The following is a 15,813-nucleotide window of genomic DNA, read 5'->3' as shown; positions in this document are numbered from 1 at the left end:
ATACCTGTTCACGTTATAAAATGTTGCAGGACATTAAAAAAACACCATGTATAGCGGCCAAACAAATTTCTTTTGCAAAAACCTTCTTGTATCGCCGTAGTCGAGTAACACGCGGATAGAATCCAGAGCGCTTGTAGATTCATAGTTCGAATCACCTAACCGATAATTAATGTTTTATCTGGCACATGCAAGCAAAGCCGGGTGCAAAAGCTAACAATATTTATATATTTGAAATGTGCTAATTGAGCTCTTTCCAATGATGTATAACACATCATCATTACTTAATTACCCGACTACGGCAACGCAAAAGGAGGGTTATGATTTTGACCGGTATGTATGTGGGTATGTATGTATGTATGTTCATCTGTTCCCTCATAATTTCTAAAGTACTTATTATAATTTAACAAACGATGTGTCATTCGAATCGTCTTAATCGTCCGCTGGTTATAGGCTATATGGCATCACAAAAAAATTAACATTGCGCCCTCTAGAGGTCATAAAGTCACGAACCAAAAAACTAAAAAAAAAATAAGTTCAAAAACTTAAACCCGACTACTGCAAATCGCGCTCTAAAAAGTATGAAACAAGATAGAATTCTTATCTACAATTATCAAGCAGGAAATATTATAAATGTTACCATTTTTTTATATAAAAATACAACGTAATATAATTTACTGTTTTTTTTATATATTTACAGAGATTCAGAGGATCGCCGTGGTCGTATGCCACGATTATAAACTTAAAAGTAATGTGGCATACGACCACGGCTATCCTCTGAATCTCTGTAAATATATAAAAAAATCAGTAAATTATATTACGTTGTATTTTTATATAAAAAAATGGTAACATTTATAATATTTCCTGCTTGATAATTGTAGATAAGAATTCTATCTTGTTTCATACTTTTTAGAGCGCGATTTGCAGTAGTCGGGTTTAAGTTTTTGAACTTATTTTTTATTTAATTAATTTTGGGGCATGATTTCGTAACTAACTTTTTGAAGTAACTTTATATTACTTTTGCGCGGGCGTCCTCAGTACAGAAATGTACGCAGAGCGCCGCCTATATCGGGCTACGCCCGACTCCTTTAGTGCCTATGAGGGCGCCGATGGCGGCCGTCTTTGGAACGCGTACGTCGGGTTACGCTCGACTCTTTTAGTATGAGGGCGCCTTCGGCGCCCGGCTTTGGAACGCGTACGTCGGGTTACGCCCGACTCTTTTAGTATGAGGGCGCCGAAGGCGCCCGGCTTTGGAACGCGTACGTCGGGCTACGCTCGACACATTTAGTATGAGGGCGCCGAAGGCGCCCGGCTTTGGAACGCGTATGTCGGGCTACGCCCGACTCTTTTAGTATGGGGGGCGCCGAAGGCGCCCGGCTTTGGAACGCGTACGTCGGGCTACGCCCGACTCTTTTAGTATGAGGGCGCCGAAGGCGCCCGGCTTTGGAACGCGTACGTCGGGCTACGCTCGACACATTTAGTATGAGGGCGCCGAAGGCGCCCGGCTTTGGAACGCGTACGTCGGGCTACGCCCGACTCTTTTAGTATGAGGGCGCCGAAGGCGCCCGGCTTTGGAACGCGTACGTCGGGCTACGCTCGACACATTTAGTATGAGGGCGCCGAAGGCGCCCGGCTTTGGAACGCGTATGTCGGGCTACGCCCGACTCTTTTAGTATGGGGGGCGCCGAAGGCGCCCGGCTTTGGAACGCGTACGTCGGGCTACGCCCGACACATTTAGTATGAGGGCGCCGAAGGCGCCCGGCTTTGCAACGCGTACGTCGGGCTCCGCCCAACTCTTTTAGTATGAGGGCGCCGAAGGCGCCCGGGTTTGGAACGCGTACGTCGGGCTACGCCCGACACTTTTAGTATGAGGGCGCCGAAGGCGCCCAGCTTTGGAACGCGTACGTCGGGCTCCGCCCGACTTTTTTAGTATGAGGGCGCCGAAGGCGCCCGGCTTTAGAACGCGTACGTCGGGCTACGCCCGACACATTTAGTATGAGGGCGCCGAAGGCGCCCGGCTTCGTAACGCGATCTTGTAAAAAAATTGACTGATTCATACATTTTGGCTGATCAGGACTTCTATACCTGTTCACGTTATAAAATGTTGCAGGACATTAAAAAAACACCATGTATAGCGGCCAAACAAATTTCTTTTGCAAAAACCTTCTTGTATCGCCGTAGTCGAGTAACACGCGGATAGAATCCAGAGCGCTTGTAGATTCATAGTTCGAATCACCTAACCGATAATTAATGTTTTATCTGGCACATGCAAGCAAAGCCGGGTGCAAAAGCTAACAATATTTATATATTTGAAATGTGCTAATTGAGCTCTTTCCAATGATGTATAACACAGCATCATTACTTAATTTTAGTTTTTTGGTTCGTGACTTTATGACCTCTAGAGGGCGCAATGTTCATTTTTTTGTGATGCCATATAGCCTATAACCAGCGGACGATTAAGACGATTCGAATGACACATCGTTTGTTAAATTATAATAAGTACTTTAGAAATTATGAGGGAACAGATGAACATACATACATACATACCCACATACATACCGGTCAAAATCATAACCCTCCTTTTGCGTTGCCGTAGTCGGGTAAAAAGAAAATCATTATCCAAAACAGTAATAAATACTCAGACACACCCACTTTGTAAGTAGATAAATTCAAATTTTCAATGGAAAGTCAACCTACATTTTTTTTAAATTTGCCGCCTTTTCTACTGAAAAAGTGAATGTGCCAGTGATATTATAGAATAAGGTAATGCGTGAGTACTTACAGTACAGGGAGCCGATTTTTTAAATTCGAAAGCTCGATTTCGTCACTCGAAAGTCGGTGGAAAACGGCGAAATGCTAATTTTTGAAATAAGAGCCATAGAAATTTGGAATCGAGTTGTATTGACCACTAATAGTAGAATTTAAATGCATAGTAGTGAAGATATTATTGAACGAAATACACGAAATCGAGCGGTCGAATTTCAAAAATCGGCCCCAGATGGATTGGATTGGATGCAATATCGACAAATCGTTCCACTGTATGTTGACCTTTATAGAGCGCTAAGATTTCATGTTTTAAAGGTAAGACATTGATTTTAATACTCAGATTCAAGCTCGAAATCGCTAGGATGGCATTTAACTAGAACAATCGTTTTATAATATTGCGTATTATATTTAATATTTTACGGACTACTTTTAAAAAAAAACATGATACAAGGGGCCCCAATTTGCTTTAAAATTCTCATCAGAATACAATAAAAACGATGATTTTAGAGTGGTTATTTTTGGCGTATAGTAATATTTAAGTGGGCCCTAATGGAATTATGAAGCGTTTCTAATAGTTCAAGTCCTAATCTTACATTTAAAATGAAGGTTTCCAAGTGTATTTCAAGTTATAGTAAATATTTTTCAGTTTTTATGACATGTTTCATGTCTGTATTTCACCTTTCGTATTTGAAACGAATCTCTCTGAGGGACCACGAGAGAATTGTTGAGAAGTACTACGAGAATCGAAAGGTAATACACCATATCTATTATTTGAAGTACAGTGGAATCCGTTTATTATGACTCCGCTTATACTGACCAACCGCTTACTGTGACGTAATTACTGTGCGAAGTTTGGTTTTCATATAAAATTCTGTGTGACAATGTCGGATATAATGATTTCGCTTATAGTGACAAATCGGTATGTATGACCATACTTGCACCATCCCAATAACCCAGGGTTAAGCGGTTAAACCGTTAACTTAGTGTCAAATTGTACTGGTAACCATGGTAACTCCAGGTTTAACCCGTTAACCTCGGGTTAGTAGAATGGAGCAAGTGGGCCTTACATGTTTTGGTTCGATGTACATTGCTGCTTTTCTTAGCGCAATACTGCTCTTTGAGTGTTGCCATAGTCTAATAAAACATGGTCCTCTCTTCCCAGAGTGACACAAGCTACGTCACAATAACATGGCCGCTATATATAGCGCTATCGCATATTATCATATAGCGCTGTCGCATGATGACGTAGGCTTGTGTCAGTCAGTCAGTACCAGGCGGAGTATATTATTATACCATGAGTGTTGCCCTACTTCACTTTGCTGTACATTGCTACTGACATATTTTGTTTGACAGACTATACCATAGTCTGACAAAAAAGAGTAGAAATTAAAGGCAATACTGTAGTGTCGTCCCGTTTTCTTAGATTGATTTGAAAGGGACGATACTACAGTAGTAGCACTTTTTAATTACTACTCTTTCTTGTCAGACTGTACCTCGATTTTTACAGTAAATAATAAGTATAAAGTTAGCCCTCTGTCCCCAGTTAATAATTCTGTGTCCCTAGTGAAAAAAGGTATATGTCTCGGGCAGCGCAGTTGTAAATGGGTTTAAAGTTCCAAGTAAGACCTGTGCCCTTTTACTCCTAAGCTGCGTGAGACTTGTACCCTTTTTCACTAGGGGCACAGAATTATAATTAACAATATTATAAATTAAAAAATATTAGGTGAAAGTTATAAAATTAATATTCTTTATACCTACAGAAATGGACGACATCAAATCTAGGGGAATATATGTTTAAATACTCCAAAGCACAGACGCCACCTTATAAAGTGATCAACCACCCGTTACGCGGCTATTTCACTGTTCTGATCTGGCAACACTGGCCTATGGTCAAACAACGACATGTCGAAGGTTATGGTGCATACAGGTAAATTTTAGGTACATATATATATAACTACTAGCTAATACTACCTATGTACTTAAAATTAATCATTTTAAGCAAGTACATCGTAATTTAACCAATTAAACAAAAGCATACCATCCGTTCCAGGCTTCGTCACATTACAGAAATCTCATCCACCTCAGGTTTCGTCAATATAGAAAGTACGTTTAAAGTACCGTAAAATGGGGTGAGTTGGGTGAAATTTGGCTTTCAAACCTCGATAAAATTTTATTTTTACATGTGAAAACTGAATGGTGTATAATAACATTAATAAGTGGTTCGGACGTTTGTATTTTAGTTTGTATTTTATTTTGGGTAGTTCCATTTCATAACTTTGTCGATAAAGAGGAAAATCCACCTCACCCCGTAGTGCCTCGTATTTGGGGTGAGAGGATTTTTCATACAAAGGTGATTTTTTTTATTATGCGTATTACTATAGCCCCATTTTAAATTGGATAACATTATTTGTGTAGCAGTTTTCTTAAAATCCCTTCTCACCCCCCTCTCAAACCTTCTCTCCCCATTCATAACCCAACTCTCCCCGCGAAACCTACTCACCCCGTTTTATGGCACCTAAAGTAAAGTAAAAGTAAATTCTTTATTTGCATTAAATGTGGTTAACTGTTGGTCTTATTGTAATTATAAAGTACTTCACACATTTAGCCGCATGATAGCATGCAAAATATGTAGGTACAAATACATATCTGTACATCTTAATTAAATCTACATATAGATGGTCAAGCAGATCTTGTCAGTAGAAAGAGGCGGCAAATTTGAAAAATGTAGGAGCGAAGGGATATCTTCTCATAGAAATATTGAATTTCGCGCCTTTTTTAGGGTTCCGTACCCAAAGGGTAAAACGGGACCCTATTACTAAGACTCTGCTGTCCGTCCGTCCGTCTGTCACCAGGCTGTATCTCACGAACCGTGATAGCTAGACAGTTGAAATTTTCACAGATGATGTATTTCTGTTGCCGCTATAACAACAAATACTAAAAACAGAATAAAATAAAGATTTAAGTGGGGCTCCCATACAACAAACGTGATTTTTGACCAAAGTTAAGCAACGTCGTGCCGGGTCAGTACTTGGATGGGTGACCGTTTTTTTTTTGCATTATGGTACGGAACCCTTCGTGCGCGAGTCCGACTCGCACTTGCCCGGTTTTCTACTGACAAGATTTGCTTGACCATCTATATTTAATAATTTACATTTCATGCAATCTTTTAATCAGCCAGCAACAGTGATAACAAATAAAATGATAAAATAATAATAATAAAAAGAAAATGTCATATTAGCTAGTGTGGAAATCAAAATATTCTTTAATATTTTAAAAAATATTATCTAGTAGTAGGGTTGCCATAATTAGTCGGAACTGATAAGGAACAGTGGTATTTTATAGAGCAGTGATCTCCAAGCTTTTTTATCAGAGGGCCATATTGCGCCTCAAGCCCCCTCCAGACTATGTGCGTGAATCGCGGCGCGACGTCGCGGAGCGAACATATCGCGAAGTTGACGTATACGTATTCGCGCACGAGTGTGGAGGAGGCTATACATAGCCTCCTCCACACTCGTGAATCTGGTTGCTGCTGTTCGGAGCTGGGGTTTAGGGAGCCCTGTTCTAGAGCGCTATTAATTAATAAATAAATATTATAGGCAGGGTTACCAGACCGGTCGACAAAATACGGGACAAAAACGGGACCAGTACGGGACAAATACGGGACGTGATACTTAAATACGGTGACAGTCCCGTATAGGACGTATGGCAACCCTATCTAGTAGCCAGTTATACAATGTCCGTTTGAATATTATGTTATATTATGTTATATTATATGTCAGACTATTCCTTAATATCGAATGGTAAATGATTAAAGACTTTATTGACATTATGTGACAGTTTTATCAATCTATATATATAAATGCAAGTGTCCTGACTGACTGACTGATTCATCAACGCAGAGCCGAAACTACAAAAGATAGAAAGTTGAAATTTGCACACCAGATTACATTTATAAAGTGTACAAGAGATAAGAAGCGATTTTGAGAAATACAACCCCTAAGGCGGTTAAAAAGGGGATGAAAGTTTGTATGGGGTTCAAGTTTTATTTTAAGCTAGGAATTTGAAACTTCGTAAAACGATATATTATTAAAATAGAAGAAAACTAATATCATAGTTTTTGTAAATTCATCCCCTAAGGTGGTGAAAAAGGGGTTGAAAGTTTGTATGGATATCAAATTTTTTTTCGAACGCGGGACTTGAATCTTTGTATTTGGGGATATTATTAAAAGACAGGAAAATAAATTTCAGCGTTTTGTAAAATTCATCCCCTAACAGGGTTAAAAAGGGGTTGAAATTGTGAATCCATTACAAATGCTTTGAAACTTCTTAGAAAGGCGTAATAGCTGATTTCAAAAAAAGTTATTGCAACGATTTCGGAAATTCTACCCCTAAGGGGGTTAAAACGGGGATGAAAGTTCGTGTTGGGGTGCAAATTTTATTTTAAGCTAGGATCTTGAAACTTTGCAAAAAAGTTATTAAATTAAATTACAAGAAAAATAATTTCAGCGTTTTTGAAAATTCATTCCCTAATGTGGTGCAAAAGGAGTTGAAAGTTTGTATGAATATCAAACATTTTTTTTTCCAGCTTATAAACTAGGAACTTCAAACTTGCTAAAAGGGCATTAACATTATACCTATCAAAAGTTTGTATTATAAAGTTTGCATGGGTGAAAATTATAGGTACCTACATACTCAAGATGTAAAATGTTCAAGATAAGAGTCCACGCGGACGAAGTCGCGGGCAACAGCTAGTTTTTAAATAATGCCCTGCGACATGATGCGACATGGGTTTATTATAGTTAGCAAACCATCATTTTAAAGACCAAAATTGTCTTTGGCACAAAGCTAGCGTGTACCGTAGTTCAAGCGTGGGTCATTATTAGGTAAATCTAATATTCATTGATTTCATTCCAGTGATGACCCGTTATGCGGCTGCAGCGTCACAAATTGCAAGTTTATACAAGACTATCGTTCCTTTTCTGCTGTCGATGCAGTTGTTGTGAACCTACCACTAGGTCGTAAAACGGGTAAAGTAAGCCTGAGAGCGGTTTCGCACTACGTCCGATCCGAATCCGATCCGAACCCGTGAAAATTTGGTCCGTAGTAGCCGTAGAACTATTTGTATGGTAAGTTAATGGCGTAACTCTGCAGTGGATCAAAGGACACAGCAACTCACGAGGTAACGATGCAGCCGACATCTTGGCGAGAGGAGGCTCGGAACTGAAGGTGGCAGGACCTGAGCCAATCCTACCTCTTGCACTATGCCTGACTCCGGAACATGCTGCGACACAACACCAAGTTAAATCACCAGCAATATTGGTCTAACCTAGGCACTTACAGGCAGGCGAAGGAAGCCCTCCCGACACTCAACCCCAACCTGTCGCGGAGGCTGCGACAGCTGAAGCGACCACAGCTCCGGCTTATGGCTGGGGCCATGACTGGCCACGCCTCATTTAACAAACACCTATTAACCCTACGTGTTACAGATAGCCCCCTCTGCAGAGCATGCATGGAGGCAGAGGAGACAGCCGCCCACGTCATTCTCGAATGCCCAGGGGTGGCAGAATACCGGGCACAACACCTCGGCTCACCGGGGTCTCTCCCAGAAGTCGTCGGCAACGTCAAGGATCTGCTAGGCTTCTTGGTAGAGTTGGGTTGGCAAGAATAGGGCTGCCAACCCACCACCCAAAATAGGCGCATTAATATGTCGTCGAGTTGCGGAAACCAAGCCCGCGAGAACCTATAACCTATGGTAAGTTACGCACCGCACACGTTGAATGACGGAATGAAATCGGACGACGGAGATCGGATCTAGTGCGGAACTTACCATAGAAATAGTTCTACGGCTACTACGGACCATACTTTCACGGGTTTGGATCGGATTCGGATCGGACGTAGTGCGAAACCGCTCTAAATATGGCCATTTGGCGGCAAAATATGTACATCAATTAAAATTTGTTTATTACCTTTATCTTATTAATCGCTCTATTATTACTTAGGTACTTAATTTTACTACTTAATTTTACAGTGCATTGGTGTTAGCTGTAATGCTGTAAAATTTGATTTCAATAAATATCAATATCAATATCAATATCTTGGCATTAGAAATGAGGATCTGCCGAGTCCTATCAAAATTTAGGCGTCCTAACCCCTTGTCGGGGGGTATTTGCAGGGGGTTCATTTAAAAACAATCGCATTTGACAAACTAGGCAAGTGAGGTGTCATTTTCGTGTACTTTTTTGCGCTGAATCGAATGAGACTCATACTTATAGGATCAATATTTAGCAAGATATGTATGATTTTTTTGAAAAAAATGGAAAGAACACGTTTGCGTTCTATTATTTTGAATAAGAATTTTTTTTTTCATATTTCATGCTCTGAAATTTATAGTTATAGACGTTATAGTTGATCTGAGGGTATGAGGACAGTGGCAGCACTAAACGTAGCGAACAACTTCGCGTGTTACCGCCGATACCCGATGCATCTTTCTAAAATTTGAGTTCATTCTGAGAGTCAACGGACTGTAGCTAAAATGAAAACGAAGTAACAAGGTAATCGAGACCGGATGTATCAGATGTAGGATACTGGTACCTTTCAATAACCTGTCCAAAATTCCATTTGAATTTGCACTGATCTCTCGCTAACCTGCCGCTGCCTTTCACCTGCCATTGATGTCGTTCACCTGAATATCAAACGCCTATATCTTTTAAAATAATTAAAGGATTTAATTCCGTTCAACATCACTATTCACCTGTTTAATTAGCATTCTAATGATCCAAATTAAAAATATGCGAAATCGTAACTGTTTTGAAAAATGACAGTCTTAATACAGCGATGCAGATTTTTTGAGAAACGGCCCCCAGGATAGAGGAGTCGCGTCATGAAAAAGGTTGAAAATCACTAATGATTGTTGCAGGCCATAGAAGGTAGGATCGCATAGAAGTGGTATACGCGTGCCTCCGTGAGGGACAAAACATACGCAAATGCGACACTGTGATTGGTCGAATTCATTTGTTGCCCACCATTCTCCATACTAATAAAAAGGTGGGGAACAAACAAAAAGTGAGACTGTGACAAGGACAAGCAATAATACCGCTTTCTCTGCTACTCCTACTGAAAGATACATAAGACTATCTCGTTCTGTCAGTTACCCCCAGTCCCCACCACTCATGCCAGATCCAGGTATATCCTAGATTCATGTTGCAGGCCCATTTTTACCAGATTTCACAAAACGCAAGCCGTACCAGCGCTGGATATTCTGGTCCGACGAACCTCCGATTTACACATTCCCGGATGACTTTCCACAGAACAGATACAATTTTTATAAGCTGGCTAACGTCTTTAACTGGTCTATGACGTACAGGTACAGATGTAAACTATGTACAGCTTGTATAGTCTCCAAAAAGTTGAGAAATTTCTCGGAATATATCAGGAAACAAAAGAAACTTTCATTTTAGAAATTAAAAACATCGATTTCCATACAAAAATAAGAGTTGGTCGTTTCCGAATTTTTCCCATGTCAACATGTTAGCAATTTTGGAAATTTTCGGACGGCACAGTCAGATTGGAGCTTTTCGGTTCCTCAGATGTCAAGTTTCATCATGTTTAGAGCAAAATGAAGAACTTTAAAATGGCGACCGTATTTTAGAATTTTGACTATGCATGTGGAAGCTTAGTAGTTTTAATTTTATTACGTTATCAGTAATAAAGTAGTAAGTTTTAATTTTATACTCTACTTTCAGATCCGATTCCGACGTCCCGATCCCATACGGCCGAACCATCCCTCTTCTGTACCCGATACTGGGCGACATAAACAGCGGAAGATTGAAGCAGCTCGTCCCATATTGGGCACTCAAACAAATGGAGCCTTTGGTCGCAATTGTCATGTCGCATTTTATCGAGTATCGGGTGCGATTTGTGAAGCATTTGCAGAGGTTCCTGAATGTGGACGTGTTCGGGAGTTGCTCGGTTTACGTAAATCAAACGTTCACGGACAAGTGAGTAATTTTTGTACCTACAGTAATGTCCGGTTATAACGACACCCAAGGGACCGCTAATATTACGTCGTACTAACCGGACGTCGTACTAATTATAATATAGTAATGTTACCTTACCTTATTAATGTTCCTTTTCGGAATGTTAGGTGTATTAAATAATATTCGAATGCTGGCACTTTTGGAGAGCGAGGCTTACATCTGGATACCGAGCGAGATCTATTTGTCGACGCCGCTTGCGGAGATAGGGATCTATATAGATGATGCAGGATTGCAGTCCCAGAATATAGTTCGTTATTTTTAGCATTAGAAATTAGGTAAACAATCTTGACGTTTTTCAATTAAAAGACATGTTAAGATCGCTTACTTACCTTCTTACAAGTTCTTTCTAATGCTAAAAAAACGAACTATAGGTCCAAGACCATGATCCCATCGATCGATATGTGACGCGTCTAGGCCTATGCTGATCAGAGGACGCCGCATTTAGCCTTGAATCTTCTTCTCCAATCTTCTTACTTTTTCTCCCAATTTGCAATATAGACATACATATATTATACCATTTTAGTTTCTTCTTTACACATTTCGTCCTTTATTAAACAAAAAACACTTTTTTTATTTTAATGTGACGTAATGGCCGTTGGCTGCATGAAAACGACAATGGAATTGACAGTACCTAGTGTCAACCTTTCTGTTTAACATTACCTAAGTAATATGTATTGTTTATTTAACCTAAATTTAACCTAAAGGATTGATGGTCCTTCGGTTAAAATTAACGCTCAAGCCAGCAAATGCTTCCATTTCCAGCCTGGACAGTAATTGTTTAATATTTTTGTCCACAGGTGCCCCGGTCGCTTAGCAAAAGACTGCCCAATAATCTACAAATATCTATTCTACCTTGTAATGGAAAACACCATATGCCGCCAATACATATCAGAAAAGATTTTTCATAACGCATACGCAAAAGGCGCCATACCTATTATCATGGGAACACCATTAGAAGACTGTATGAATATTTTGCCCCCTAATTCTTTCCTACATATGGATAATTTTGCCTCTGTTAGGGATTTGGCTAGAGAAATCTATGCTATACGTGATAATACAAGTAAATTACTATCTTATCACGCGTGGCGAATGCACTTTGAGACTGTGGAAGAGCATGGTTATATGGGTACTAGGTCTTTAGCTTTGTGTAGACTTTGTGAAGCTCTAAATTATAATGATATTGCTAAGAAAGTTTATGGTATAGAGGATATTATGTTGTATTTGGATCCAGCTGTGTGTTGTTCCAGGAATCCTTAGTCGAAATCATAGTTTTATGTTTATGGAATGTAGAGAGAGGGCAATAGAGACTCTCTCCAGGCGGGTGTTGTGGCTGGGGACAGAAGTCCACTGATAGTTGGTTAGGAGGATATATTAAATATAATTCCTGATGCAAAGATTGTCCATCGCAACGGCAACGCAGCGAGCGTGATGGGCATCTTTGCGTCGGGGGCAGCCCGGGACGGGCTTCAGTAGGTAGTTTATTTTATACATAGGTATTTAGTTTTTATTTATATTTAAGTTTAGTTTTTAATTAGTTTTATGTTTAGATTATGAGTTATTTTAGTTATGAAATAAACTTTCTCCACACCAGCTCGGAAAGGCTTATTTTGCACTTCAAAAACTGATAGTAAAGTTGCATTTTATTCACATGTGTGGCAAAGTAATCAAATGCAAATTTTGAGTTGTTTTCTTATGTTTGCTGGTAGAATTGAGTTTTAAATGATGATTTTGGATGATACGAGTATATATTTAATAACATTTATTTGGATTTGATTTGGTTTGATTTTGTTTGATGTTTTACATTAATATTTGCTTCGGGTTGGTATGATGAAAAATTTTGTTTCACTCGAGGGCAAATTTTGTTTAACTCTCGTGCTTTGACACCCTCGCAACGCTCAAAATTTCATTTTTCAAACCACTCGCTACGCTCGTGGTTCAATTTTGGAATCTTTCGCTTGCTCGGGTATCAATATGTTGTTTAAGCACGAGCGGTTAAACAACAACTTTGCCCCCTTGTAAAACAAATAACTATTATTTAGTAGTCCCTAGTAGTAATCACTTTATAACCCAGCACAGGCGGCCAATTTTTGAAATTCGAACACTCGATTTCGTGTATTTCGTTAAATGATGTCTCCACTACTAGGCGTTTAAATTCTACTAATAGAATTGAAATCGAGTGGTCAATACCACTAGATTCCAAATTTCGATCGCTCGTATTTCAAAAATTAGCATTTCGCCGTTTTCCACTGATTTTCGAGTGACGAAATCGAGCGATCGAAATTCAAAAATCGGCCCCCAGGTTTACCTAAAATTATAATATTTTAGTATTTGGGTGTTGTGATTTTAATCTAACAAATAAACGAACCCTATGTGTAACCATACTTCTATTACCTCGTTAGAGTTTGAATTTCTTTTATAATGACAAGTTATTGTCATTATAAAAGAAATTCAAATTTTCCAAGGGAGATCAGCCTTCGCACACACAAGTAAACTTTTAAAATTACCGCCGTTTTCTACTGACAAATTGGCTGTGTACATAAATAAACAGGTATTTTTATTATATTTAATTACACAAACAAAATAAAACGAAACGAAGAAAGAAAAGAAGTGTCGAGACCACAGCTGTAACTCTCTCCACGTTAAACCTTATAAATTAAATACATAATTCCCTAATTATTCTAATAATTGGCCACGAGATCGTCTAGTCTAGCGTAGCAATGTACAAATTGCAGAAATTGCAGAAATGTTCTCGGAAATTTCAGAGAAATTACATGAAAGAAGCTTAGAAAGTTCTCTGTGAGAATGTTCCCATGAGAACTTTAACGTTTTGTGTAATATATAATATATAATGTTACACGCCACATAACAGTAAAGCGGGCAGGCGAAATATTTAAAATGGCATGTGTCTACGTCGGTCTTGACACGATTAGATTGTTTATTAAATTTAAGTTCCAGAGCTGAGAATATTCTTCATAGAAGTTTCGCAACTTAAGAAACTTCTCCTCGGTGCATTGCTAGTCTAGCGTTAGAACCCCTCGAAGTGAACCGAGATACCCTAGTTTTTTTAATGAGTAACATCTATACTTCGGACTCCAATTTTATTTTACTTTACCTAGATTGTAAGAAGATGATTATGGTACTAAAGATATGTTTTATTATGTTATTAAAGAATAATTTGAAGAGTATTTTAATTGAGTCACAGACAGTATATTCAACGAATCTCAAGGCGAGGTATAAATGTTATGGATAAAATATTCATCAATCATTCAGCGAGCGATGCTGAAAATTGCAACCTTGTCTTATTGTTCCCCCCCGAGGCATTTGGTACAAAGACCAGGTGGCTACTCGGGTAGAACTGGCCTATTGTGTCTATGAATGGTATAAATAAATATATTTAATATACGAGGTCTCCGAATACTGTAGGTTTCAAATGGGCCCAGATTACTCCAGATGATTCGCACGTGAAATCCCCATTTTACTAGTTAACAGCTGGACATCGGTAGACCAAGGAGGGAGGGAGTCTATGTAGTTAAAAAGAAGCCCCAAGACAACCCTCATCTTGGTAAAAAGGAAAAACCTCCTTCCATCTGTCGTTTGTCACCGTTAGGATAACAGATGAAAGGCTAGACAATCCGTCTGTCTAGACACTGATCTAGTTTCGAAAAATAAAAATAGTCTAGGAGTTTTAGGTACATTTTTGAAACAATTAACCTTAATTATTCAATAATAATGTCATATAATAGATATTATATTTAAAGCAAATAACTAAACTGAATCAAATTGATTACTATGTCATGAAGGCCCAGAATGATAATGAAATACTCGGTACAGATGCATTAAGTTCCAACGTTACGAAGTATTGACCCCGCACTGTCCGAACAATAACATATCTTCTAACTCTAGCCTTCCGAAAACATTCGTCCCCGAAAGCCAAACGATAGATAACATGACCAGAGTATTCACTAGACTTTAAACCTTCGTTACAAAACCCCTATTAAAAATTAATAGCAAAAGTGAAAATACTCCGTTCGAATAATATCCAAGTTTAAACATTATGGAAACAAAATATTGTCTCCACAACGCCAAACAAAGATACGAATTCCAAATATTAACACGCTTGGTTGGAAAGCATAAGTTTCTTCAAATTAGCCTTGAATGACGCTACAGACTGGGACTGCTTGAGCGACAGGGGCAACTCGTTCCACAACTTCACAGCGCGTACCGTGAACGAATTCGCATACGATCGTGTCTTATTCGGGGGAATAGCAAGCGTAAGATTAGCACTTGAACGTAAGCGGTGTTCACTGCCTTCAGCCAGATAATTAAATCTCTCGGTAAGGTAAGATGGAGAGCAGGGGTTAAAGAGTACGTTGAAAAGCAACGACAAGACACGCACATTTCGGCGTCGGCGGATCGGTAACCACCCGAGCTGAGAGCGGAATTCAGAAATGTGATCGTACTTACGGAGGCCAAATATGTACCTGATACAAACATTTTGTAAACGCTCGAGTTTATCCAGCAATTCCTCAGTAAGATCTAAAAACGCAACGTCACCATAGTCAAGAAGAGGGAGCAATAGAGAACGAGCAAGAGTTAGTTTGGTGTGAAGAGGGAGGAAATTCTGAAGTCGTCGAAGAGAGTGGAGAGACCTAAAAATATTTTTGCTCACCTCGGCTACGTGAGGAGACCAAGAAAGCGTCTGATCCATGATGATACCCAGATTTCGGACAGTAGAGGAAAGACGGATAGTAATCCTAGTTATCAAACAAAATGTCAGGTACCACCATGTCCGAGAGCTTGTCTACATAGTAAGGACTGCCAATGACAATCGCCTGTGACTTCTGAGCATTAATTTTTAGACCAAATTTGCACGCCCAATCCCGTATAGACTGTAAGTCATGATTAATCTGAGAGATTAATGAGGGAAGATCGTCTATACTACCCGCTGCATAAATTTGTAGGTCGTCTGCATAAAGATGGTATGATGACGTAAGCGATGTGGTAATACCATTAA

At 39.3% G+C, this 15,813-nt stretch overlaps 1 protein-coding gene across 1 annotated transcript; it reads left to right on the top strand.

Annotated features, from left to right (window-relative positions):
- The first annotated feature begins 8,041 nt into the window (after positions 1-8,041).
- On the top strand, positions 8,042-12,075 carry LOC134677324 (alpha-(1,3)-fucosyltransferase 7-like). The gene is made up of 4 exons (XM_063535760.1): positions 8,042-8,204; positions 9,970-10,126; positions 10,506-10,760; positions 11,597-12,075. Exons 1-4 carry the CDS (start codon positions 8,042-8,044, stop codon positions 12,054-12,056), a joined length of 1,035 nt encoding a protein of 344 aa, XP_063391830.1. The 3' UTR covers positions 12,057-12,075.
- Positions 12,076-15,813: the final 3,738 nt, after the last annotated feature.

Source organism: Cydia fagiglandana, chromosome 26 (genome assembly GCF_963556715.1).
Source record: "Cydia fagiglandana chromosome 26, ilCydFagi1.1, whole genome shotgun sequence".
Classification (NCBI taxonomy): domain Eukaryota; kingdom Metazoa; phylum Arthropoda; class Insecta; order Lepidoptera; family Tortricidae; genus Cydia; species Cydia fagiglandana.
The sequence above is the reverse complement of the archived record's forward strand: the minus strand, read 5'-3'. Positions and strand labels throughout refer to the sequence as shown.

Excerpts from the sequence above, each read along its gene's own strand:
- LOC134677324 (XM_063535760.1), top strand. The coding sequence starts at position 8,042 with ATGCTGCGACACAACACCAAGTTAAATCACCAGCAATATTGGTCTAAC. Across the intron at positions 8,205-9,969 it reads TATGGCTGGGGCCATGACTG|GCCCATTTTTACCAGATTTC; the intron begins GCCACGCCTCAT and ends TTCATGTTGCAG. Across the intron at positions 10,127-10,505 it reads AACTGGTCTATGACGTACAG|ATCCGATTCCGACGTCCCGA; the intron begins GTACAGATGTAA and ends CTCTACTTTCAG.